The following is a 26,846-nucleotide window of genomic DNA, read 5'->3' as shown; positions in this document are numbered from 1 at the left end:
TATCAAAAGCTTTGCTAAAGTCAAGGAATAACACATCCACTGCTTTCCCCTCATCCATAGAGCCAGTTATCTCCTCATAAAAGGCAATTAGGTTAGTCAGGCATTACTTCCTATTGGTGAATCCATGCTGACTGTTCCTGATCACTTTCCTCTCCTCTAAGTGCTTCAGAATTGATTCCTTGAGGACCTGCTCCATGATTTTTCCAGGGACTGAGGTGAGGCTGACTGGCCTGTAGTTCCCCAGATCCTCCTCCTTCCCTTTTTTAAAGGCGGGCACTATATTAGCCTTTTTCCAGTCATCTGGGACCTCCCCTGATCACCATGAGTTTTCAAAGATAATGGTCAATGGCTCTGCAATCACATCCGCCAACTCCTTTAGCACCCTCGGATGCAGCACATCCGGTCCCATGGACTTGTGCTCGTCCAGTTCTTTGAAATAGTTCCAAAGCACTTCTTTCTCCACAGAGGGCTGGTCACCTCCTCCCCATGCTGTGCTGCCCAGTGCAGCAGTCTGGGAGCTGACCTTGTTTGTGAAGACGGAGGCAAAAAAAGCATTGAGTACATTAGCTTTTTCCACATCCTCTGTCACTAGGTTGCCTCTCTCATTTCAGTAAGGGGCCCACACTTTCCTTAACTTTCTTCTTCTTACTCTTAACCTCTTCTGCTAGCTGCAACTCCACGTGTGATTTGGCCTTCCTGATTTCACTCCTGCATGCCTGAGCAATATTTTATACTCTTTCCTGGTCATTTGTCCAAGCTTCCACTTCTTGTAAGCTTCTTTTTTGTGTTTAAGATCAGCAAGGATTTCACTGTTAAGCCAAGCTGGTCGCCTCCCATATTTACTATTCTTTCTACACATCGGGATGGTTTGTTCCCGCAACCTCAATAAGAATTCTTTAAAATACAGCCAGCTCTCCTGGACTCCTTTCCCCCTCATGTTTTGGGACTCTTTTAAGACTCTTGGGTGAAAATTATCTGGGCCTGCAGATTTCAAAATGTTTATCTCTAGCAGATGATGTTCAATATTCTCCATCATAGGTGCTGGAATCAGGGGTGCTGTCACACCTGTTGGCTTGAAGTGGTAGCAACAACCCAAATACATTATTTCCACCTTCAGCACCCCCATTATAAAAACTGTTCCAACACCGCTGTTCTCCGTAGTAACAAATAGACTGAAAAGTACTTCCTCATCCTCGTGTGATTTCAATCCATCATCCTGCTCCTTTTCAAATGCTGAATAGAAACATCACAAAAATTTCTGCCTTTTCTGCATCATTAACAATGTTACCATCTTCATTTGATAATGGGCCGATAGCTTCACTCGGATTTCTTTCATTCCTAATATACTTAAAATCCTTCTTATTGCCATTGGCTCTGCCAGCCATAGATTTTTCCCTGTCTTTAGCTTACCTTAACAGTTACTTCATGGCTTCTCATTTATATTGATTGCTCTCTATTTCCCCTTTTTCACTATGTTAGACATTGCTTTTTTATTTCTAAACTCTGCTTTCACTCCCCCAAATGAACAAGGATGGGCTTTTAGCCAGAGTTGTCCTCTTTCTTGATTGTGGAGTTGTGGCTTTTTGGCCATCTACTCAGTTAAAGAACTTCCATTTTTCAGTGATATTTTTCTGTCTAAATTTTTCCTCCCAATCACTGATAATTTTCCTCATCTTTGGGAAATGAGCCCTTTTGAAGAACCAAGCATGTATATCATTGGCTGGGACTGTCCTCCATTTGCCTTTATTGAAAGCAATCAGGTCATGATCACTGATCCCTAGGCAACCACCAGCTTCCCATCCTGGGAGTAATTTAACTTTAGCCATCACAATGAGGACCAAAATGTAGCTCTGCTCGTATGCAGAGAACCGGAACCTCTCACAATGTGTGTTCTTGATGGTAGGAACTGAGAATCTTTAAACAAGACATGACAACTGTAGACAATGGCCCACTGGCACAATAGCACTGGTCGGGGTTAAGGGCAGGACCGGCGCTAGAGTTTTTCACGCCCTAGGCGCACGGCCATTTCGCCACCCCGCACACCGCTCCTGCGGCTCCGGTGGAGCTGCCGCAGCCATTTCTGCGGAGGGTCCGTTGGTCCGCGGCTCCGGTGGAGCTGCCAGAGCCATGCTTGTGGGAGGTCCACCGGAGCCATGCGGGACCAGCAGACCGTCTGCAGGGGCATGCCTGCGGCAGCTCCACCAGAGCCATGGACCAACGGACTCTCCGCAGGCACCACTGCGGCGGCTCCACCGGAGCCGCCTGCCGCCCCCCCCGGCAAAATGCAGCCCCCCGAAAATCCTGGCGCCCTAGGCGATTGCCTAGTTCGCCTCAATGGAAGCACCAGCCCTGGTTAAGGGTAAAAAGCAGTTTCTAAAGCTTCCATGATATGCCAGTCCAAGATGTAGGAGTGCCCCCACTTTGCCCAGCTGAGACCTGCCTAAACAACCTGCCTAACTCTGGAAGTCTTGCCTTCCTCGGATGAAATGCAGCCCCTCTTGCCTTTCACACAGTACGGGTGACCAGCAGACACTGCAGGCCCCAGCAGACAGCACAGAGCAGCGAGGGGAAATTACAGACACTAAAACAGAACCAGCCGCTCCACCCCAGCCGGGGTCGGCAGGCAAGTCCACACGAGCTTTGCTCAAGCTGAAGCAGCATGAACACAACCTCTGTCAACTGCTAGAAGATCAACTCCCCCAAGCACAGTCTGGGTTGTATCCAGGCCAGCCACCAGGTTAATATGGATTAAAGAATCCCAGGGTTCTATGTGATACTGCAGCTGCATTACCAGGACCTACTCAACAACCTTAGCCCAGGAAGAGGGGCTCTAATTAGTGCCTCCTCAGGCACACACCTGATGACTGAGTTTGAGGGAGGCCGGCACCCTGACATCCTCCTGCAGGCAACAACAATTCGTGACAAAGAAGGGATCTGAACTGAAAGGGAGGGTGAAAGAACAGCTGCACGGAGCAACAACAAAAATCTCTGTGAAGGCTAAAACAGGAACCCGTGGGGCTAGTTTCCCCCATCCACCCGCTCTGCCAGCTCTGGATACCCCGGCGAGGGCAGCAGTGGGAAGTAAATCACGTTGCCAATAGTTTGCTTTTATCTTTTCAGCTGCTTGAGAGGATCAGTTTTAATGAATAAGTGTTGGAGAGACAGGGCACCCAGAAGGGAAAGTGAACCTGCTTGTTTACATGCTACAGAACAAGCCTAGAAACCTGGGCAGCCACATCCTTTCCACCTATGAATAGTCCCTTCCCAGATTAGAAACACTTCTGCATTTCCAAAGCACTCCAAGGGCAGACACTTGTGATACTTTAAATGCTATCTGCTCTGCAGCTTCATTTAGGGAGTATTATCTGCCCACAAAGCCTTCAGTTAGATCTGTTTATGAAAAGTAAAGATGGGAACAAAATAAGTCTTCTAGAACCTCTACGTGAGGAAATGAAACTTACAGAGGAAACCTTTCAATGTGCTTTATAGACACATAAAATGCATATTTCCTTGAAATGTGCCCTGGGAGTTTGCCTGGTACACACTCGTCTGTTGTGAGGCAACTGAAAAAAACTGAGCCAGCTTCACCGAGCTACATTCTGGTTCCCAGGAAGGCAGCATGCCTGTGGGCAGTTCCATTCTGACTCGGCTCCTGCCTTTTAGTGTGGACTTGGGCCTCAGTTCCCTTTCTGGAAAATATGGCCAATGCCACTGATTATTTACAGGGTGATGCCCACACGGTGTTTGGCATCTCCCAAGCACAGAGAGCAGTGCAGTGCCTGCCCCACGGAGCACCCCATCGGCAATGAGAAAAGCACACCAAAAGATGGGAGAAAGGGGTCCCACACTCAAGGAGTGACTGGGGCGCTGGTGGGCACAAGCCGTGGTAGCTGATATGGTTTTTTTTATGGGGGTTGTTAATATTAAAAGTCAAACACTAAATTCCCCTCCCTCCATCTTCCAACCAGCCTGGGTCAGACCCATGGGCCATCCAGCCCAGCGTTCTGTCTCTAGCAGTGGCCAGGGATTAGAGATTTCAGAGCAAGAAATCCTAAAGCTACAATGGAAGCCTCTAGAGCAGTGGACTAACGTGGCAATAGGGACAGTTACCCCCGAGCCCCATCAGCTAGTGACTGACTTGGGGCCCTTGGGAAAGAGAGTTCAATGGGTCCAACTGAAACCATCTTTAAGCATTTTTACATTTGTTTTTTCTTTTTAATTCCTTACAGTTTTAAAAGGGGCTTGGGGACTGGCTTAAAGCCTCTGCTATGGGCTCTGCAAAGACGTTCTCTGTGGGCAAGGCTGACAGCACGAGCAGGTGACTCAGAAACAGCGGCTGTAGTCTCATGAATGCAACGGAATCAAGCAAGAGTGAAAGCCCATTTGACCCACAATCGCCCTGCCAGCATGCAAGGGATGCAGTTGGGATGAATTCATTACTGCTGTGCCAGCGCAGAGCCCCCAGAAGAGCTAAGCATTATTATTACACAAAGTAGTTCAAACTCCACGAGCCCTCCACCCCCTTTGCTTAAGGCAGCAATTTAGCCTAATACAGCAAATCAAATTCCAAAATGAACTCTGTGCAACGAACACAGAAGTGTCAGACCGGCAGAGCCACGCAGAACACCTCCCAAGAACTCCAACGCTGCTCTCCATTCCCAACGCCTTACCTGATATTGACTAGCGCATGCATCACCTTGCTGGCAGGCTCCTTCCACTGACCGGCATTGGTTGAAAGGCGTAGCACTGAAAGAGAGGGAGAGAGATCCTTAAGACTGCTAGCACTGAACCGAGAACAGAGCGACACTTTCTAACCTGAAATGTCCAGTAAAACAGCAGCTGGAGATCCAAGTCACGACGAGACCAGCCTTCCAGAGAGCCAACAGAACCCTGCCCTCTGCCCCCGTTCTGGTTGTCACGACCTGGGTATGGGATCTCACTCTCAGGCCATAATACGCAGCCTCTTCTGAAGCCATTTCAGAGATTTTAGGAATATAAAAAAGCTGTATAGGCCAAAGCACAGCCTCCTTTTCTGGAGTGGGGTGAGGGGGAGCTAATCCTGCCGACCTGATTTCATCTCCATGTCTCCAGAAACCCTTCCTCCAGAAATAAGAGCTTAGTATCTTGGATTCATTCACTGCTCTCTGCTCATGCCACTTTCTCTGGTATCTTACTCCACATTTGCTCCCCTTCTGCTCGGCTCCAGTTCCTATTTATTCAGGGTTCCAGCCATTCTAGACCCCGCCCTGTAGTTTCAGACTACCCTCATGCAGAAAGTTTCTTTGGCTCTGTTAATCAGCCTTGCAGAGAAGGATCATACCCCAGCATGGGGAGAAGCCTGCTCCCCTGAGAGACCAGCATGCCCCCTCTGCCTCAGAGAGACAGGGAGCAGATCTGAAAATACTCCAAAGCAGGCAGAACATCTCTGGAAGCCCATTGTGCTGCTGACAGAGTGCCCAAGCTATTTATTCAGGTTCAGAGTGTTTCCAGGCAGCCCATCATCTCGGCACCCACCCCTCAAACACAGTTGGGAAGCCGTGAATAAATCCAGAACAAAGGGCGTTTTCTTTATGCAGTGTGCTCGGCCGGAACTGTGGGTGAATTTGTACGGTCAAGGAATAATTCATTTGTGATGCCATGCCTGGAGCTAGGATTTTCTGAAAAGGGGTACCTGGCACTTGTATAGGAACACAGCTTCTCGCCCCCTAAGCACAGCCCCCTCATTAGGGCTGTCTATAAACATCAATACTACTTCAGCAAAGCCTGTGAATCCATGAGCAGGGTGGGTTAATGTACAGTGCTCACTAGCTCTGCAGACCTGGGTACAGGAAGATTCAGGGCACAAACATACATAAGAACGGACAGACTGGGTCAGAACAAAGGTCCATCTACCCCATATTCTGTCTTCTAACAGTGGCCAATGCCAAAGGGAATGAACAGAACAGGGAATCATCAAGTGATTCATCCCCTGTCGCCCATTCCCACCCTCTGGCAAACAGAGGCTAGGGACACCATCCCTGCCCAGCCTGGCTAAAAGCCATTGATGGACCTGCCCTCCACGAACTTATCTAGTTCTTTTTTGAACCCTACTAAAGTCTTAGCCTTTACAACACCCTCTGGCAAAAAGAGTTCCACAGGTTGACCATGCGCTGTGTGAAGAAATACTTCCTTGTGTTTGTTTTAAACCTGCTGCCTATTAATTTCATTGGGTGACCCCCTAGTTTTTGTGTTATGAGGAATAAATAACACTTCCTCATTTACTTTCTCCACACCAGTCACGATTTTATAGACCTCTATCCTATCCCCCCTTAGTCGTCTCCTTTCCAAGCTGAACAGCCCCAGTCTTATTAATCTCTCCTCATACAGCGGTCGTTCCATCCTCCTCATCATTTTTGTTGCCCTTTTCTGAACCTTTTCCAAGTCCAATATAGCTTTTTTTGAGATGGAGTGACCACATCTGCACACAGTATTCAAGGTGTGGGCGTACCATGGATTTATACAGAGGCAATATGGTATTTTCTGTCTTATGATCTCTCCCTTTCTTAATGATTCCCAACATTCTGTTTGCTTTTTTGACTGCCGCTGCACACTGAGTGGATGTTTTCAGAGAACTACCCACAATGACTCCAAAATCTCTTTTTTGAGCAACAACAGCTAATTTAGACCCCATCATTTTATATGTAGAGTTGGGATTATTATTTTCCAATGCACATTACTTTGGATTTATCAACATTGAATTTCATTTGCCATTTTGTTGCCCAGTCACCCAGGTTTGAGAGATCCTTTTGTAGCTCTTCACAGTTTGCCTGGGACTTAAATATCTTGAGTAGTTTTATATCATCTGCAAATTTTGCCATTTCACTGTTTACCCCTTTTCCCAGATCATTTATAAATATGTTGAATAGAACTGGTCCCAGTACAGACTCCTGGGGGACACCACTATTTACCTCTCTCCATGCTGAAAACTGACCATTTATACCTACCCTTTATTTCCTGTCTTTGAACCAGTTACCAACCCATGAGAGAACTTCCCCTCTTATCCCATGACAGCTTACTTTGCGTAAGAGCCTTTGGTGAGGGACACTATATTCATTGGATCCCCCTTGTCCACGTGCTAGTTGACTCCCTTAAAGAATTCTAGTAGATTGGTGAGGCGTGAGTTCCCTTTACAAAAAAGTTGATTATTCCCCCCCAAAATTATTTTCATCTACGTGTCTGACAATTTTGTTCTTTACTATAGTTTCAACCAGTTTGCCTGGCACTGAAGTCAGGAATACTGGCCTGCAATTGCCAGGGTTTCCTCTGGAGCCCTTTTTAAAAGTTGACATCACATTAGCTATCCTCCAGTCATTTGGTACAGAAAGTGATTTAAATGATAAGTTACAGATGACAGTTAGTAGTTCTGCAATTTCACATCTGAGTTTCTTCAGAACTCTTGGGTGAATCCCATCTGGTCCCGGTGACTTGTTACTATTTAGTTTATCAACTTGTTCCAAAACCTCCCCTAATGACACCTTAATCTGGGACAGTTCCTCAGATGTGCCACCTAAAAAGAATGGCTCAGGTTTGGGAATCTCCCTCACATCCTCAGCCATGAAGACCGACCCAAAGAATTCATTTAGTTTCTCAGCAATGGCCTTATCATCCTTTAGCGGTCCTTTAGCATCTCAATCCATGGGCCCCACTGGTTGTTTAGCAGGCTTCCTGCATCTGATGCACTTAAACATTTTTTGTTATTACTTTTTGAGGTTTTTTTGGCCTTCCTAATTATATTTTTATACTTCACTTGGCAGAGTTTATGCTCCTTTCTATTTTCCTCATTAGGATTTAACTTCCACTTTTCAAAGGGGGCCTTTTTGCCTCTCGCTGCTTCTTTACTTTGTTGTTTAGCCACAATGGCTCTCTTTTGGTTCTCTTACTGTGTTTTAATTTGGGGGATACATTTAAGTTGAGCCTCTATTATGGTGTCTTTAAAAAGTTTCCATGCAGCTTGCAGGGATTTCACTGTTGCCACTGTACCTTTTAATTTCTGTGTAACTAACCTCCTCATTTTGGGGTAGCTCTCCTTTCTGAAATTAACTGCTACAGTGTTGGGTCACTGGGGTGTTTTCCCCGCCACAAGGATGTTAATTTAATTACATTATGGTCACTATTACCAAGCAGTTCAGTTACATTCATCTCTGGGACTTGATCCTGTGCTCCACTTGAGACTAATTCAAGAATTGCCTCTCCTCTGGTGGGCTCCAGGACTAGCTCCTCCAAGAAGCAGTCATTTAACGTGTCAAGAAAATTTCTCTCTGCATCCCATCCTGAGGTGACATGTACCCAGCCAATATGGGGAGAATTGAAATCCCCCATTATTATTGAGTTTACCCTGATTATTACCCTCTAGCTCACAGCCTGGCTAAGGGGTCTGCTAATGCTTCTAGCTCTAGGAGATCTACTTGGGGGGGCAAGGGATAGCTCAGTGATTTGAGCACTGGCCTGCTGGACCCAGCGTTGTGAGTTCAATCCTTGAGGGGGCCATTTAGGGATCTTTGGCAAAAATCTGTCTGCGGATTGGTCCTGCTTTGAGCAGGGGGTTGGACTAGATACCTCGAGGTCCCCTCCAACCTAGATAGTCTATGATTCTATGACTTTAATAGCCTCTCTAATCTCCCTAAGCATTTCACAGTCACTATTACATCCTGGCCCGGAGGTCAGTAATAAGATCCCTACTGCTATATTCTTATCTGAGCATGGAATTACTATCCATAGAGATTCTGTGGTACAGTTTGGTTCATTTAAGATTTTTACTTCATTCGATTCTACTCACAACTGGCCCAGAAGAAGGGCAAGTGCAGAGCGAGCACATTGGCAAAGCTCCTTGGGCAGCTGCCTACGCTATGCCTAGCCAGACACAGCACTAGCGCCTCGCTTTCCGGTGCCCCAAACATCTGCAATTTCCTAGAAGAAAAGAAGGTACCAGCTCTGTGGAACGCTGTTTGGTCAGACAGTGAGTAAGTAGAATGCTTACGGGAAGAGGGTAGGTTTAGAAGAGAAAATAAAAAAAGAGCAAGTAAAAAATCACTTAGAAAAGTTAGATGCCTGCAAGTCACCAGGGCCTGATGAAATGCATCCTAGAATACTCAAGGAGTTAATAGAGGAGGTATCTGAGCCTCTAGCTATTATCCTTGGGAAATCTTGGGAGACGGGGGAGATTCCAGAAGACTGGAAGGGGGATAATATAGTGCCCATCTATAAAAAGGGAAATAAAAACAACCCAGGAAACTACAGACCAGTTAGTTTAACTTCTGTGCCAGGGAAGATAATGGAGCAGGTAATTAAAGAAATCATCTGCAAACACTTGGAAGGTGGTAAGGTAATAGGGAATAGCCAGCATGGATTTGTAAAGAACAAATCGTGTCAAACTAATCTGATAGCGTTCTTTGATAGGATAACGAGCCTTGTGGATAAGGGAGAAGCGGTGGATGTGATATACCTAGACTTTAGTAAGGCATTTGATACAGTCTCGCATGATATTCTTATAGATAAACTAGGAAAGTACAATTTAGATGGGGCTACTATAAGGTGGATGCATAACTGGCTGGATAACCGTACTCAGAGAGTAGTTGTTAATGGCTCCCAATCCTGCTGGAAAGGTATAACAAGTGGGGTTCCGCAGGGGTCTGTTTTGAGACCGGTTCTGTTCAATATCTTCATCAATGATTTAGATGTTGGCATAGAAAGTACGCTTATTAAGTTTGCGGACGATATCAAACTGGGAGGGATTGCAACTGCTTTGGAGGACAGGGTCAAAATTCAAAATGATCTGGACAAACTGGAGAAATGGTCTGAGGTAAACAGGATGAAGCTCAATAAAGATAAATGCAAAGTGCTCCACCTAGGAAGGAACAATCAGTTTCACACATACAGAATGGGAAGAGACTGTCTAGGAAGGAGTATGGCAGAAAGGGATCTAGGGGTCATAGTGGACCACAAGCTTAATATGAGTCAACAGTGTGATACTGTTGCAAAAAAAGCAAACGTGATTCTGGGATGCATTAACAGGTGTGTTGTAAACAAGACACGAGAAGTCATTCTTCCACTTTACTCTGCGCTGGTTAGGCCTCAACTGGAGTATTGTGTCCAGTTCTGGGCACCGCATTTCAAGAAACATGTGGAGAAACTGGAGAGGGTCCAGAGAAGAGCAACAAGAATGATTAAAGGTCTTGAGAACATGACCTATGAAGGAAGGCTGAAGGAATTGGGTTTGTTTAGTTTGGAAAAGAGAAGACTGAGAGGGGACATGATAGCAGTTTTCAGGTATCTAAAAGGGTGTCATCAGGAGGACGGTGTTCACCTTAGCCTCCAATGATAGAACAAGAAGCAATGGGCTTAAACTGCAGCAAGGGAGATTTAGGTTGGACATTAGGAAAAAGTTCCTAACTGTCAGGGTAGTTAAACACTGGAATAGATTGCCTAGGGAAGTTGTGGAATCTCCATCTCTGGAGATATTTAAGAGTAGGTTAGATAAATGTCTATTAGGGATGGTCTAGACAGTATTTGGTCCTGCCATGAGGGTAGGGGACTGGACTCGATGACCTCTCGAGGTCCCTTCCAGTCCTAGAGTCTATGAATCCCATTCCTGACACCAGCAGCGATGAATTCAGAGTGGGTTTCCACTCAGGCATCTGTAGTGTTAATTCACAGGGTTTTGCTTCACAGAGCAGAATGGAAAATTTATTCATGTGAGAAATGAATTGTTTCAGCAGGTCAGACATGCCTATTGTAGCCAAGTCGAGAGCATATGAGCGTGTTATTCCTTCGTTCTCTGGCTTCACCCACTGCCCAGTGCAGACATGTCCTCTTACCAGCTTAGCTCTTTGGCCAGTGAGTGGCTCCAAAGGCAAGGGCGGCAGCATTTGCTTTGTGAGCACCAGCGACTCTTTGGTACTTTGCATGGGTGACAAAAAATAGAGGTAAGTTACAACAGAGGGATAAAACCAGAAGAACATAAGAACGACCAGACTGAGTCAGACCAGTGGCCATCTAGCCCCGTATCCTGTCTCTGACAGCAGCTGGTGCCAGGTGCCCCAGACAGAAAGAAGAGAGCAGGGGAATTTATTGAGCGATCCATTCCGTCATCCAGTCCTAGCTTCCGGCAGTCAGAGGTTTAGGGACACCCAGAGCATGGAGTTGTGTCCTGCCCATCTTGGCTAACAGCCATTTCTGGACCTATCCTACAGGACAGGAGTGGCCAACCTGAGCCTGAGAAGAAGCCAGAATGTACCAATGTACATTGCCAAAGACCCACAGTAACACGTCAGCAGCCCCCCTATCAGCTCCCTCACTCCCACCCCCACCCCCCAGTTCCCAGCGCCTCCCACCCATGCCGATCAGCACCTCTCCCTCTCTCTCCGCATCTCCTGATCAGCTGTTTTGTGGCGTGCAGGAGGCTCTGGTGGGGAGGGAGAGGAGTGAGGGCAAAGCAGGCTGAGGGGAGGGGGTGGGAAGGGGTGGAGTGAGGGCCGGGCCTTTGGCAGAGCCAGGGGTTGAACAGTGAGCACCCTCCAGCACACTGGAAAGTTGGCACCTGTAGCTCCAGCCCCGGAGTCGGTGCCCATACAGGGAACCGCATATGAACTTCTGAAGAGCCGCATGTGGCTCCGGAGACACAGGGTTGGCCACCCCGATCTAGGAACTTAGCGAGTTCTTTTTTTAACCCACTTATATTTTTAACCTTCACAACATCTCCTGGCAAGGAGTTCCACAGGTTGACTGTGTGCGCTGTATGAAGAAGTATTTCCTTCTGTTTGTTTTAAATCTTCTGTCTATTAATTTCATTGGGTGACCCCTAGTTCTTGTGTTATGGGAAGGGGCAAACACCACTTCCTTATTCACTTTCTCCACACCAGCCATGATTTTATAGACCTCAATCATATCCCTCCTTAGTCGTCTCTTTGCCAAGCTGAACAGCCCCAGTCTTTTTTACTCTCTTCTCATACAGAAGCTGTTCCATTCACCTCAGCATGTTTGTTCCCCTTCACCATACCTTTTCCAGTTCGAATGGATTTCTTTTTGAGATGAGATGTCATTTATTCTGCAGAGATTCAGTTGAACTGTAGTCGTAAGAAACAGCTAGTGATCTTTATTTGAATGGGGGTGCTTCTCTGCATCTAGTCTGCAGTGCCCCGTGGCTGGCTGGTTGGCTCCCTTACAGGTCTTCTAACCCCTGTTATGTGGTTGTGTTACTCCCATTATTTACAATGGCAGTGAATGTTCACGCTGGGAGTGGGAGGGACAAGGAGGGACGTGCCCCCTTAGGAGAGGGGCAGACAAAGAGGGCACAGACATCCCTTTATCAGCAGCTTCCAGCACACAGGCATTAAACCAGCCCTGCTGCGGTTGTTCTTCAATGAAGGCTCATTTGTATACTGCTTGATTATGCCTCAACATGTTTTTTTGCTTCTCTCCTTTGTTCCTCGCTTCCCTGCTGGGTTCACTTGGTGGCATTCCAGTGCAATCCTCTCTCTCTGAAGGATGGCTTCTCCTTGTGTTGCCAGTGTGCGCACTCTTCTGTCCAGCGATTTCCTCCTCCCTGCCCGGGGGTTTGTGGGGGCTGCTCTCTGGCTTTGTTCTGGCACAGCAGGAGCGCAGTGTGTGATTTGTCCAAGGCAGCAGGTTTCTTGTCATGCATTTCTCAAATGCTTTTCACCCCTTTTGGTTACAATGCCCATTTCCCTGTGCTGACTGGTTCTGCAGCTTGTGTCTGCTCTCCAGCCTCAAATGAAGGCATGTTTTCCCAGCTGGGAGCTCAACATTGCTTGGCAGAGACAAATTATAGGCTGGTTATCTCTACACGAGGGTTCAGGGTGTCTTTGATGACCTTTCAATATCACATATTTAGTCACATGGGCAAATACATATTTGCATTAACAACAGATGCTTGTTAGACAGGTGCCCTCTTGTATACCCAGACTGGATCACTTGAACTGGCCTGTTCCTTTGGTGAAGAGCCAATGAAATTTACTCTGTCCTTTTGGAAAAGAAAAAGTTTATTCTTTTCATAGATTTATCCCTTTCTCAAGTCTTAATTTACTGGGTATCTATGTAAATACAGAAACGGGTATATTCATACACCCCGAACACACACCGCCATGAATATCTCACACTGCTTGTTGTTATCAATGGTATCTCAAGTAGGCCTCTCGCTCACCCATGGAGTAGAGGTTATCGAAATTCTGGTGCATACGGATGATCTCATAGTACAGCTCATCGTAGCTGCTGGGCGTCGGGAGGAAGGTGTCTCCGTAAGTGATGAACATGTTGAACAAGTTCACTACCTATAAAAAATAATTAAAATTACAATAAGGGATCATTACGCAAAATCTAATTTACAACAGAGGCCAATCAGACCCGGATGATGTTGAAAACTTTCAGAGTAATGAGCCCATAGTACACTGGACAATATTCTTTCAGCCCATCAAAGAGCGGTCATAGGCCACCTTCTTGCTCTGTTATTTCTTACGTGGAACGTGGATAAAACCTTAAGACAGGCAGATTTCTGATGCTTTGCGGAGTGGGGAGATTTCAGCATTCACACTGCTACCACCATCCGGAAAACTGAGCTAACGAATTCGGAGCATGAGCTTGCAGAGTCCACTGATCTACAATTCTGCCTGCTCCAGGGAATAAACCAGCCACCAACTACCTGGCTGGAACTTCCCTTAAGAACAAACTTATTACATGACGGAGCATCCACTAGGGGGTTTCTCAGCCCTCCTTTGGAAGCATCTGCCGTTGGCTACTATCAGACACAGGCCAGCCGGCTAGCTGGGCCAGTAATTTTCTATAGGGAATTAAGACAATACCTCCCTCCCTTGTTTGGCTAGCCTTCTCCTTCCAGTTTCAGGGTCTCCCATCCCAAGCTAGCTTTTCCTGGTTTCTCCCACAAAACACACTTCACCCAGACTGGCAAAGACAGGGAGACAACTCAATCTTGTCTACACCACTGGGCTTCCACCCCATCTGTGTATGAAAGACTAATATCTCCCTTCTCCTGCTTTTCTATCCCCCTTCAGTTCCCACGGAGCAGAGATGCCCTGACCCCAACAGGAGGACCTCTAAGGTCCTCAGTACGAGTCATTCCAGACATCCTTCTGCCCACACCCCTCATCCTAACAAGTGCTGTCTTTGGGGTTCCCCAATGTCTCCTTAGCATGGATAGGTTCCCAAGCTGGAGATCTGTATGTTGATATCTGCACAGTTTAACTACCTGTTCAGTAGGCCAGTCCCAGCCCCACATGGAATCTCCTTCTCTGGGCCATTCAAGGTGAACCCACTTTCTCTACACTCACCATGAGCGCCAAGGTGAAGATGTTGTGTTTTGCCAGTAGCACAGTCTCATTGGACATGAGAAACTTCAGCAAGTTGATCAGAGCTAAGGGAAAGGATAAAAGTAATCAAAGCTTTTTTCAAGAAGCCATTTAAATACAAGTGCATTTTCACCATCCTAGCCACTGGCCCAGTGATCAGAAAGTACTCAAGCTTGCTTATGGCGTTACTAGTTAAAATGCTGTTCTGGTCTGATAAATGACTGTGGAAATTGGCATTGTCCCAAGTTTATTCTCCTTCATCAACTTCCAAATCTATCAGTTTCAAGTGGAGTTACTTGGCAGTCAAGTCTATTGACAATGAGATTTTTCTACCTATCAACACCTCAAGCTTTGCCTGGAACCCGGAGAATCCAGCTGTCTCCTTTCTGCTCCATATACCATCAGCAGTCAGAACTCTGCTGTCACTTGTGTCGATGACACATAAGGCAGAACATGCAGCAGGGCTCTTCTGCAGCATTGCTGCCTCTGCGATGGTGTGATGCCACTAGTAAGGGCCTGGTACTTTATTGTGCCAGTTATCTACGGCTGCGCAGGGAAGACGATAAATCCAGCTCAGATTCGTCTCCAGAAGACAAATAAATCAATAAAGGCTCATTCACCACTAGTGAAAGATAGTTAGCCCTTTCATTTGAACTCAGTTAATCTAATTAAAGTGCTTTAAGTGTGTCCAATTTACAAAGCATCACTGCGTTATGAACGCTTGCAAAAACGGAAATAGATCATCAGTATTATTGGAAATTATTAGCATCATAGTGGTTTTCAAAGATTTCCCCTCCCCCCCACATGGGATACAGCAGGGAACCAAAGCCTGTTTTGTGGGTCTGTCTACATGAGATTCTAAACACTGTCTCTGCTCTGAAATCAGCCACCGGGAATGGGGTTCTGGGACTTTACGACATCCAAATTAGGCGGACAAGACATGCAAGTTAGGAAGCTGTAAACGCAGATTTTAAAAGGCTGTTTATTATTTACTGCTTAGTACTTGGAGCTACCAGCTTCATGTCAGGCTGAGCCCTCGGTTTCACAGGTACAACTTGGATTTGATTCATCTTTTCAAAGCCAGCATTGCAGCTTGCGGCAATACTGCCATCCAGCACATGCTGCTGCCCGTGACCCAGCTCAACCAGGCAACAGCAGCAGGAAGGCAGGCACAGAGCTAAATGAGGGCAGCAGATACAGGCTAGGAACAGCAATGGGTGCTGGAGAAAGACGGCTGGTGGAAAACCCACCCTGGTAGCTCCAGCGAGGTCTCTGGGACACTCACTCAGAGCCACACCCACGGAGTAACAGATTCAAGAAGCGAACACTGCACACTTGGAAGGCAGGAGGAGGGGAAGTTGCCCGTGTGTTGAAATAGTTCCTGTGAGAGTGTTCATTATTTGCCTCAGCCTTTGGGCAATACAGCACATAGGGACCAATTAATCCTTGGACAGAGTTTACCCACTATGCCCTCAAACCTAGTCCTGTAACTTGTACGTGTTACACATCAATTCTAAGTCCCTTCTCAAGGACACAGGAGCAAACCAGCCCTAATTTGGGAGGGTGCTGTACAGAACAGGAAAGCCAGCTTTCAAATGAGGCAGAACTACTGGCTCTGCAGTGGTAATAACTACGGGACAGGAAATTTAGCGGGGAAGCAACAAGATATGGGGGAAATTGTCCATTTCTTTGGGTTTCCAGAGACTCAAGCATGCAGAAAAAGGAGTGAGCAACAGATGTGAGGACAGAGCAGTGGTCTGAACGGAGCCTGAATAAAGCCCTGAAAGCTCTGCTCCCAATACCAGAAGTTCACCAATATCAGCAGAGCGCCTACCCCAGCCCAAAGGGAGGGTACCTGCGACCCCCACTTCCCGGAGCACATTTCACTAAGCAGCAGCATTAATGCACTTCGAATTCAGCCACAAAGTGCCATCCCCACTACAGCTCATCCTCTGAATCAAACTCTGGTCAGGGCCTTCATTCCACAGGAATTCAGCTCTAGGAGGACTTCAGGCCAATATTTCTCTGTGAATGAAGTAAGAGCAGGTACAGATGAGCTCTTCACTGGAGCCGAGATCCAGTTAAAACAGGTTTCCAAGGTAACTAACCCTCCTGGAGAACACTGCAGTCTCCCACAATCAGCACTTTGGGCTGAAGACAGCTGCCCTGCATCAATGTCACAGCAGCTTGTGAGGCATTTCTGAGATGAGTGGCTATAAATAGCCTTGATTTCCAGAAGTTCACCTAGCCAAGCCTCTGGCTCAGGTGCTGCCGCTGAACTCCCAGGAGCTGGGATTGCTGGAACAGCGCAGCAAGGCGCTCTGGATGGTCAGACGTGGTGAGAACACAGCCCTTGAACTACCTCTTCCCTAGCCTAGGGAACGCCCCCACATGCTTTCCTAACAGAACCTTGCTCAGAAGAACTCCCGCAGAGATGGATGTACAGTGCATAGACAGTCCACTAAGCTGTATGAAACATGCAGAGCCAGTGAGCACAAATACCCTCTGTCATTAGAGGGCATTTCTTTTTCAAAAAGCATGCCCGCCCTCACTTTTCAGGGCATAGGCCAATTAACAGAGAGGGAGCTGGGGAAAAAACTTCTCCTCTGGGCAGGTTAGTCTGTAATTGCTTACAAGGAGCTTTCTTGAACCTTCCTCTGAGCATCTGGTACCACACTGGGTTGGAGACAGAATATTGGACTAGACGGGCGACTGCTCTGATCTGGACTGACAATTCCCCTGCTGTGCACATCAGCTTCACTCACTGTAACAAATGGGCCCACTTGCTTAATTGCCAGTTTCTCTGTCAGAAGAGACACGATCTTACTGCAGCTTAAAATCACTCTGGGAATCTGAATAGCACCAAATCACTGCCCACTTCAAACGTCTTTCTATGGTGCTGGTTAGGGGAACAGACAAACTCACAGCAAAGACAGCTCAGGGACTAAAGCCCCACCAGGTGTCCGGTCACTGAATATACTATGCTGACGAATTCGTTTGGCTCTTTGGGAAGCCCAGCTGTGTAAGATGTTAACGAAGCCCCCAGTTAGCAGGTGCACTGCACCAGTGCTGCCAGCACTGTTAGCCTTCTTTCACCCAGGCACATTGTCACGGAGTCACCGGGCGATGCTCTGGAACTGCTCCCCACCAAGCCAGTCAGGACTTTGGGGAGCCTCCTCTCCCTTGGAGCAGACTTGTTCAGGGCAAGAAGCTCACACAGCTTCACCTCCTGGGTCTCTCCTTGGAGCATTCAGCATCCTCTGCCCCTCCATGCGCTTCCCACAGCGAGCCCGCCCCAGCAGGGTCCTGGGGAAGCCACCGGGTCCTGCACCCCCACTTCGCAGTCAGACGTGACTCTCAGCCAGCCAGTAAAACAGAGGTTTATTTGATGACAGGAACAGGGTCTAACACAGAGCTTGTAGGTACAGCGAACCGGACCCCTCGGCCGGGTCCATTCTGGGGGGCAGTGAGCCAGACCCCCCACGTCTGCACTTTAGTCCTCGTCCCCAGCCAGCTCCAGACTAACAACACCCCCCAGCCCCTCCTGTCTGCTCAGCTCCTTTCCCGGGCCAGGAGGTCACCTGACCTCTTTGTCTCCAACACCTTCAGCTGGCACCTTTGCAGGGGAGGGGCCCAGGCCATCAGTTGCTAGAAGACAGAGTGTCAGGCATTTAGGTGCACTGGCCCTTGCTCTGCCAGATACTTAAGAACTGCCATGGGGACACTGAGGCACCAACACAGTATTCAGAGAAAACATTAAGAACATTCTTAGTTCGTCACACACATCATACAGCAGACTCTAAAGCTTGGGCACAGGAAGGACTGTCAGTCCTAAACCTGCAAGCACAGATGTCCTAGGAGTCTGTTTACAAGGCAGGACCTGCCGATACATTTCATGGTGTTTCCAGCGCAAATAAAACTTACAGAACTGCTGACATCCGGTGCTCTTCAATGACAACACTGCTGCTAAAATAACCTCGAGGGAAGGTACAACGGCTGCAGCCCAAGCTCTGAATAACTGAGCTGCCTGATGCCAGACCAAGTGCATCACCTATTCCTTGTTAGAGGGAATTGCCATCTGCACGCAGCCCATGAACAGCCTGCCCTCAGCCCAATACCACGCCAATAAATTATGCATGTTTGCCCCCTGGCGGAGCAGCAGATCAATTTCTCAGTCATGGATACTCAGAGAATCAAGGTTCTGGTTGTGCTTGGTCACATCACCCTATGGGAAAGCGGCTAACGAGTGATAGGTTTGTTTCATGCATGAACCGGAAAATGGGGATGTTTCTACTAAACCACCTAGGTTCTCCCCTCCCAAGAGTCATCCAGCTTCTCCTGCCTTCCTGTGATTCCTTCACCTCCTCATACAGCATGCCCGCCTTCCCTGGGCTCAACTCCCGGGCCCAGATGAGAGGTTGTCACAGCTGCTCTAGCAACAAAAGCAGGGTAAGCCTTAACCTACCTAACCTGAATAAACGTTTGGCTTGGGTCTCCATTTTGTACAGCGCCAAGCATGCTGGCAGTGCTTCCTAAACAAACCAAAGGAAGAGCGAGCCTGAACTCCCACATGTACACCGACAACTTCAGGAACTAAAAGGTGGTGGGGGCAGATCCTTATAAAAGGGGTATTACAAGAGGAGGCGTGTGACTGGCTGCACAGAGGATTGGCGTCAGTCTCCAGGTCTCAGCTCTCAGGCAGTTTACTCCCCTAGGAATCATTACAGCCAGAGGATGGGAAATAGGACCACTGGCATTTAAGATGTCCTTCTGGTTTATTAAACTGAAACTACTGCAGATTGGCAGCCCTTTCAGCTCCTACAGCACAGAGCTGTTTGCACAGACCAGCCCTTCTGCCACTGGGGTTCTGGGATGCAGGCTCCTCTCACTCCAGCCCCAGGAGAGCATGGGATTCCTCCTGCCCGACAGTCCCTCCCCTTCTCTCCCACCCCAACAGATTTTAATTCCCTTCACTGCATAAAATGGACCATTTTCTCTGCGAGCCTTGTTTTGCACTGAAGTGAACTCAGCCCAGGAGCATCTGGGATCAGGAAGACGTTTCCGTTCTATTTGCTGCCTCACCGTTCCTGGTCTCGATGCCGTCTGTGCAGGGGTGGGGTAGGGGAAGGCGAAGGCAGCAGAGCCCCAGCGCCGGCTGCAATGGAAGCACAAACTCTGCCCAGATCATTCCGGGCTCTGGCAGGTTATTGTACACATAGGCAAAACAAGGACCAAGCAGGTCCCAAGAGAGATGCTGCTGTCGAATCCGGGGAAACGGACTGTGGGGATGGGGAGGAGCTGGGGCATTGCTTTTCTGTCCCTGCTATGCTCCCAGTTCACAAGTTTAGTCCTCTGAACGGGACACCAATGGTCACCACAGAGGGAGTGGGGCAGGAAGCGAGCTGTGTAGTATTGTCCACCTAGAGCCCTGAGCCCGTCAAACCTTCCAGCGTGGGCCCCGGGGGCTCCCGGCCAGGCAGCATGGGAAAGGGAGCACTACTGCCACGCACAATGGGCAACAGCTCCAACAGTCTCCTGCTCTCACGCCCCCTTCTAGAGCCGGGAAAGCAGGACACTGCACTGCTTCTAACTCACCCCTGCAGGGTGTTCTCCTCCCATATTGACCCCACGGGGGGCACCTGGCAAGGCAGCTCCTCAGGCGGCTCACTGGCTGCAGGCAGGCACAGCCCAGGGAATTCCTCTGCCTCCTCTCTAGTGAAGCAGAACAGTCATTCCACGTGACCTCTCTGCAGCCAGCTTGCTCCCTCGTACAGGGAGAAAAACTCCGGATGTGGGAAGTGCCAGCGGCAGAGCCTGGCGGCCGAGATGGGCAGCAAGGAAGAGAACGGACAGGCCAGTCATTAGCACAGCGGGGCTGGACATGGAAGACCTGGACTCAATTCCCTGGGCTGCCACAGACTCCTTGTGACAACACGGCCCAGTCACTTTGTTTCCTTGTGCTTCAGCGCCTCATTTGCGCCATGGGGCTAACCACGCGGCCCAGAGCAGGGTTGTGAGGCTCAGCAGTGAAGACCACGAGGTGCCTGTACAGTCTGGGAATGAGGGCACGGATGACTGTGAAGGAGCAGCGCAGCCAAGGCAGGAGAAAGTTGTAACCTTCACGCTGGACAGAGAGTGAATAAGCTTCCCACACCCAGCAGCAGCAGCCCAATAAACCTGGGCCTGCTTCACTCTGAGATCCCCATCTCCCAGGTGGGAGCAAGCACCCAGGCCTGAGATAGTTTCTCCTTTTAACCCAGGAGCGCTGAGCGTGGGTGCCTGTCGGGGGGAGTCTGAGCAGCAGCTGCTTAAACCGCTGAAGCCAAAGTTCAGTGGGATTTATGAAGAGATGGGACATGCGCTTGTGCAGGGCTAGAACAAGCAGGTGCACAGAGTTAGTTCAGATTGATGTCAAAGAGTCCTCACCCCCGTAAGCAGAGGCAGCTGATACCGGTGCTGTACAGTACACACAAACACCAGGCAACGTCCTGACAGCTAGCGTCTAAAAGCCCCACACAGACGGCAGGACGCCGTGCAGCCCAGAGGAGGAGACTGACTCATTAACGACTGACTTTTTGTAGACCCTGTGGAAGCAGCAGGTTGTTGGAGGATCTGAGTGAGGAGCCCCTTGATTGGGAAGGTGTTCATGGAAACAGGGCATGTGGCTGGCTGTGAGAGCAGAAGAGGGTGAGGAGGTGAAAGGGGGCTTGCGGTACAAGATGCGCACCAAGGTTGTAGGAGTGCTACTACGACTGATGGCGAGGGGGCTGGTATAACCCACTGCTGGAGGCTGGGAACCTCACCAAAAGGAGCACTATGCTGTACTGGGACGGCAGTTCCTAGCTCCCAGCCCAGGTCAGACGTAGTTAGCTGGGTGGCAATGGACAGTGGTTTGAGAAAGCTGTGGAAGGCAATTCCACTGGGGCTGGTACAACGAGGCTGCCACCTGGCTGAAGGGAAAAACTCCTCCTCATGCTGCTGTCCAGGAAAGCAGATCAGGAACAAAACGATGAGCAACAGGTGTGAGAGAACAAAATATTAATTACACACAAATTAAATGGTCTTCCTCTAGCGTCTTCCATCAGAGGAGCTCGTAATAATGAATTCAGCATCACAGCCCCCTTGTGAGGCAGGGGAGTATTACTGGCTCTGTTTCACTGGTGGGGAAACTGAAGCACAGAGGAGCAACATGACTTGGACAAGTCACATAGCCAGTCAGGGACAGAGCAGGAGATGGAACCAGGAGCCCTGTCTCCTAGCCCTGCATATCAACCACCAGACCATCCCAGGAGAGAACAGCACTTCTCTACCATCCTGACAGTGGTGTTGTGAGAATCAACACATTAAAGGTCTTTCTAAACAGGGACAAGAAGGGAGACCCCAGAACAATACAAATCCACAACCACAATAACTGTGATGCCTGAAGAAAGGCTTGAAGGCAGGGAAGCAACAGGGCTTGACAACTGTCTGTTGAGGTAGCCCGAGTTTGTTCCTAGGGTGGAGGAATTGGTCACGTTAAGTGTGCACAAAAGCTCTGCACAACAGTGATCAAACCACTCTCAGGAGATGAAAATTGACAATAGGGTCTGCCAGGAAAGAACTGCCAGCAGCATTCTCCAGAGACGGGCTTAGGGCTGGAAGCGTGAGCTGGAAATAGCTGCAGCACTATTACAAACTCATGCACCAACGCTGCCCCTGGCACCATCTAGCCCAGCGTCCAGGGACAAGGTAACCAGTTACCCAGGGGTGGGGCGAGTGCTGGCCCACTTCCTGTCAATCAGCGGTGACTCCGGGGGCCAGGGGCGCTGCAGAGCCCACAGACGACAGAGGGATACATTTAATCCATCAACTGGCTTGTCCCTGGCTCTGAGCGCACACAAGTGTGAGGAGAGGAAACCTTCTCACGGGTCCTGACAGAGGGCAGCCCAGACACCAGCGACACTAAAGAAATAAGGAGTCTGTCTGCATCCCTGCTTAAGGCATCTCGCGCCCTTCTCCCCGCTCTGATGGGATGGCGACTGCAGCTCTCCTGCCCTTTGCTCTTCCCAATGGGCCTCTCCCCCGCTGTGGTTCTACAGCTACAGAAAGAAGCCTGAGCCTTTTTAAAGGCTGCATTTGGTTGCTGCTCTAACAGCTGGATGCCGCTGCTCCATTTTACACAGCTGACTTCATTCAGCGCCGAATTCCGTAACTATGGTCAGGTTTTAGTGCTCAGCTGGTGCCTCTCTCATCACCTGCTCCTGCTCCCCTCAGCTCCCATGCAGCATGTCCATGACACAAAACTCTATGCATCCTTCATCACATACAACTCCAAGGACCCAGTGCTTGGACAAGACCAGCTCACAGAGGAAAAGCAGCTGGCTGAAGCTGAACCCAAGCAAAAGAGAGGTGATGCTGGTGGGTGGAGGAAAGCTTTCCGAAGAGTTTTCAGCCATGGTACAGTCTCCTTTGGTTACCAGTACACAGCCACAGTTGGTCAGTTAACTCCATAGTCTGAACACTGCAGGGAGTCTCCTTAGCAACACATGCTGCTGCGAGCACATCCGACCTGCCCTCGATGCTCCACACTGGCTTCCTATAGAATTTTTAATTAAGTTCAAGGTCTCGGTTCTTAACTTCATGCTGCTCCATGGCATGGGACCTGGGAATGTAAAAGAGTTAGAGCTCCAGGATGAAGACCATGGCCAACAGCTACACTCTGCGGCCACAGTGCAACTCTCTACAATAAGGGTGAAGTTCATCTGTGAGGAAGACAGAACCTTCTCAGGGGCCAGGCCAGGCCTGTGACATGAACTCCCTCCAGAACTAAGGACAATCACAAACCTCACCATCTTCTGCTCCAAGGTCCGTGGTTCTTTGACCTGCCTTCTTTAATATAAACCCAAAGCAACATGCGTATTTAAAAAAAAAATCACCTACCAAAACAAGCCACTCACTGCACAGTTTCCCGCTCGGGAGCGGCTGAGGGAACAAACCCCAGATGTGTAGTCACATGAATGAATGTACGTCTCAAAGGCACTCAGAGGCTACAGTACTGAGTGCCATATAGGAACCTAGACAGAACAGAGGAAGGGAAGAGCTCACTCTACGAGGCTGCCAGATTCCAGCCCCAGCTCTCCAGGCTTCTGAAGTCTACAAGGAGCTGAGTGGGCCTGGAAAGCAGCAATGCAGAGTTTGTCCAGTTTTGCTGTTAGGTATCTGAAAGGTCAAGTCTTGTGTAGTTTACTTTTCTTTCACAACAATGCACTTGGAGTATTACGATCGAGCACAAGGGAGCTGAACAGACTTTTTCCCCTGTATCAGTCATGGGTTTAACTTCACTCAAATGCACAAGTTCTCATTCCTCATGCCCATCCGTAGCTGCAACAGAAAAAAAAAAACAGGCTAAACAAGAGATCATTTACTATTTCCACTTGAAGGCTATGTTCAAGGGGCCCTCTTCTTCCCGTTTGCGACAATCTCTAAAGCTTGGAAGCATTTCCTTCCCTGCCTCTGTAACCTCCTGGCACAGAAATTGGTGCAGCCACCATCATTACTGTGTCAGCTGGAAAGAGACAGTTGTCACGGAGTGTCGGGGGGGTCCGGCCCTGCACCCTTCTTCCTGGGACTCACAGTGACTCTCAGCCAGCCAGTAAAAAAGACGGTTACTCACCTTTGTAACTGTTGTTCTTCGAGATGTGTTGCTCATATCCATTCCAGTTAGGTGTACGCGCCGCGCGTGCACATTCGTCGGAAAACTTTTACCCTAGCAACTCAGTGGGCCGGCAGGTCGCCCCCTAGAGTGGCGCCACCATGGCGCTCCATATATACTCCTGCCGGCCCACCCGCTCCTCAGTTCCTTCTTGCCGGCTACTCCGACAGTGGGGAAGGAGGGCGGGTGCGGAATGGATATGAGCAACACATCTCGAAGAACAACAGTTACAAAGGTGAGTAACCGTCTTTTCTTCTTCGAGTGATTGCTCATATCCATTCCAGTTAGGTGAATCCCAAGCCTTACAAAGGCGGTGGGGTCGGAGTGAAATGTGGCAGAATAAAACTGCTGAGCCAGAGGCTACAGCCTCTCTTGACTGCTGAACCAGGGCATACTGCGAAGCAAAGGTATGGACCAAGGACCAATGGAGCTTCGCGACAGATCTCGTGGGTAGAAACACGAGTCAGCAAGGCGGCAGATGAAGCCTGAGCCCTGGTAGAATGCACGGTGATGTGGCGTGGGGAAATATGAGCCAAATCATAACAAGTGGGGATGTCCGCCATCACCCAAGATGAGATCCTCTGAGAGGAAAACAAGCAAGCCCTCCCTGTGGCCCGCCACCGGGGCAGAGCTGGGGCACCTTAGGAAATGATTCTGTCAGCACAATATAATGCGAGCACTCCACAGATGTCCAAGGAGTGCAACGGTTATGCCCATTGCGTTGAGCTGTGGGTAACATGAAAGGCCAAAACACCTTAGGGAGGAAAGCCGGGTGCGGTCATAACTGCACCTTGTCTTTGTGGAACCTTCGTAAGAGCTCTGATCTCAGAGACCCGTCTGGCCAAGACTAGGTTGAGGACCCAGGGCGGGGCTGGGCGGCGCACCCGAGGGTGCAAGCGCTCCAAGCCCTTGAGGGACCTCGAACCCATAGAGCGTGGGACACTGAACGTCCATCTTAGCCTGCTGGAAGGTAGGGAAGGCTGCTGAGAGTATCCTCAGCGATGATACCGCCAGATCCTGCCGCTGAAGGCCAGAGGCAGGCCAAATAGAGGGGATCGAGACCTCAGCAGGAGCAAGATCGAGCGTACTACAGCTGTAAAGGAAACGCTTCCACCGGGCCCGGTACGTTGACCAGGTGGAAGGCTGCCTGTCACCCCGACTCAGGTACGCAGGAGCCACCGTGAGGCGAAGAGGCTGCAGGTCCGAGTGACGAAGCCTGTCATTGCCCTGAGTGATGAGGTCTGGGCTGACAGGCCGAGCAACGTGGTATGTCAGTGCTGCCTGGACCACTCTGGAGTGATCATGATGATGCGCGCTCTGCCCCTGCGGAGTTTGAGCAGGACCTAACGAACCAGTGGGAACAGTGGGAAGGCATAATGCAGTTGGCCGTTCCACGGCATCAGGAATGCGTCCAAGATCGATTCCGAGGAGAGACCTTGGAAGGAGCAGAACACCTGGCATTTCCTGCTCTCGCGGTGAGCGAACAGGTCTGTGTGAGGAACCATCTCCACTTCCGGAAAGCGGGACGCCTCACATGGGGCAGAGTGATCACTCGTAAGACAGGAAAGACCTGCTGAGTCAAAGAGTTAAGACGTTCCGAACGCCTGGGAGAAAGGACGTCGCCAGCTCCATCGAGTGGGCCATGCAAAAGACCCGGAAATGGATGGCCTCCTGACAAAAAAGGGGGGAGGACTATGTCCCCCCTGAATACTTATGAAGCACCTGGCCATTGTGTTGGCTGTAAACACCGAGATACAACGGCCTCGCAGCTGCCGCTGGAACCCCTGGCATGCCAGGCGGACTACTCTCATTTTTGGGGCATTAATGAGGAATGCCAGCTCCCTAGAAGACCGAAGGCCTTAAGCTCGGAGGTGACCATGAGCACTCGAGCAGAGAGATGATGCGTCCGCCGTCAGGGGCAGTGAGGGCTGAGGCGGATGAAACCGCATCCCTGTCCACACCAAGGAGGGAGTTAGCCACCACTCTAGGGAGCCTAAGGCGTTCGAGGGAACGGTGACTACCATGACCATTGGCTCCCTGTCCAAGCGGTACGCCGAGGTGGGCCGGACTTGGAAAGGACGGAGGCGGAGGTTGGCGTGTTTGGTTACAAACTTGCGGGCAACCATGGACCCAGGAGACTGAGACAAGTACGAGCCAAGGTCATTGGGAAAGCCTTCAGACCTCAGATGATTGTTGCCATCGCCTAAAACCGCAGTTGTGATAAGCAGGCTCCGGCTAGGTAGGAGACCAAGATAGCCCCTAGGAAGCCCAACCTCTGCGTGGGAACCAGAGTGGATTGCTCTATAGTAATCATCAGGCCTTGATCTGTGAATAAGACCGTGACGATGCCCATGGGCTGAGTGGTTTGTGTCTCAGAGTCTCCTCGGATAAGCGAATCGTCCAAATACGGAAAAACGCATATCCGACATCAGCGACGGTAGGCGGCGACTATGGCCGTAAACCGGGAATATTCACTGCTGGCTATAAAGCGGAGGCATCTCCCGTGCGGAGGGAAGATGGCATTGCGAAAGTACGCGTCCCTCATATCCAGGGCGGCATAGTAGCCCCCAGGAGGCAAGGATGGAATAATGGTTCCCAGGGATACCATGCAGAACTTCAACCTTATCCCAAACCGGTTGAGTCCATGCAGGACCAGGGAGGTCTGAGACCTGTGTTCGAGTGGGGGACTAGGGCATAACGGGAGTAAAACCCTTTGCCCCTTTCGTCCGCTGAAGGGGGACAGGGCTGGAGCAATTTAAAGGTGGTACCTATGCTCCATCGTGCGCAGGACCCAGCGA

At 49.4% G+C, this 26,846-nt stretch overlaps 1 protein-coding gene across 5 annotated transcripts in view; it reads right to left on the bottom strand.

The window, feature by feature from the left end:
- The window catches only part of ARMH3 (armadillo like helical domain containing 3), a 211,524-nt gene that overhangs the window by 81,435 nt on the left and 103,243 nt on the right, over window positions 1-26,846 (bottom strand). For all 5 annotated transcript variants that reach the window (XM_030570419.1, XM_030570423.1, XM_030570422.1 and 2 more), the window contains 3 exons: window positions 14,340-14,422; window positions 13,199-13,325; window positions 4,671-4,746 (listed from right to left, as the gene is read on the bottom strand). In XM_030570419.1, the coding sequence (XP_030426279.1) occupies window positions 4,671-4,746; window positions 13,199-13,325; window positions 14,340-14,422 (286 nt within the window). The remainder of the gene's footprint in view (window positions 1-4,670; window positions 4,747-13,198; window positions 13,326-14,339; window positions 14,423-26,846) is intronic.

Source organism: Gopherus evgoodei, chromosome 7 (genome assembly GCF_007399415.2).
Source record: "Gopherus evgoodei ecotype Sinaloan lineage chromosome 7, rGopEvg1_v1.p, whole genome shotgun sequence".
Lineage (NCBI taxonomy): Eukaryota > Metazoa > Chordata > Testudines > Testudinidae > Gopherus > Gopherus evgoodei.
Note: the sequence above shows the minus strand (reverse complement) of the source record. Positions and strands in the feature narration are given on the sequence as shown.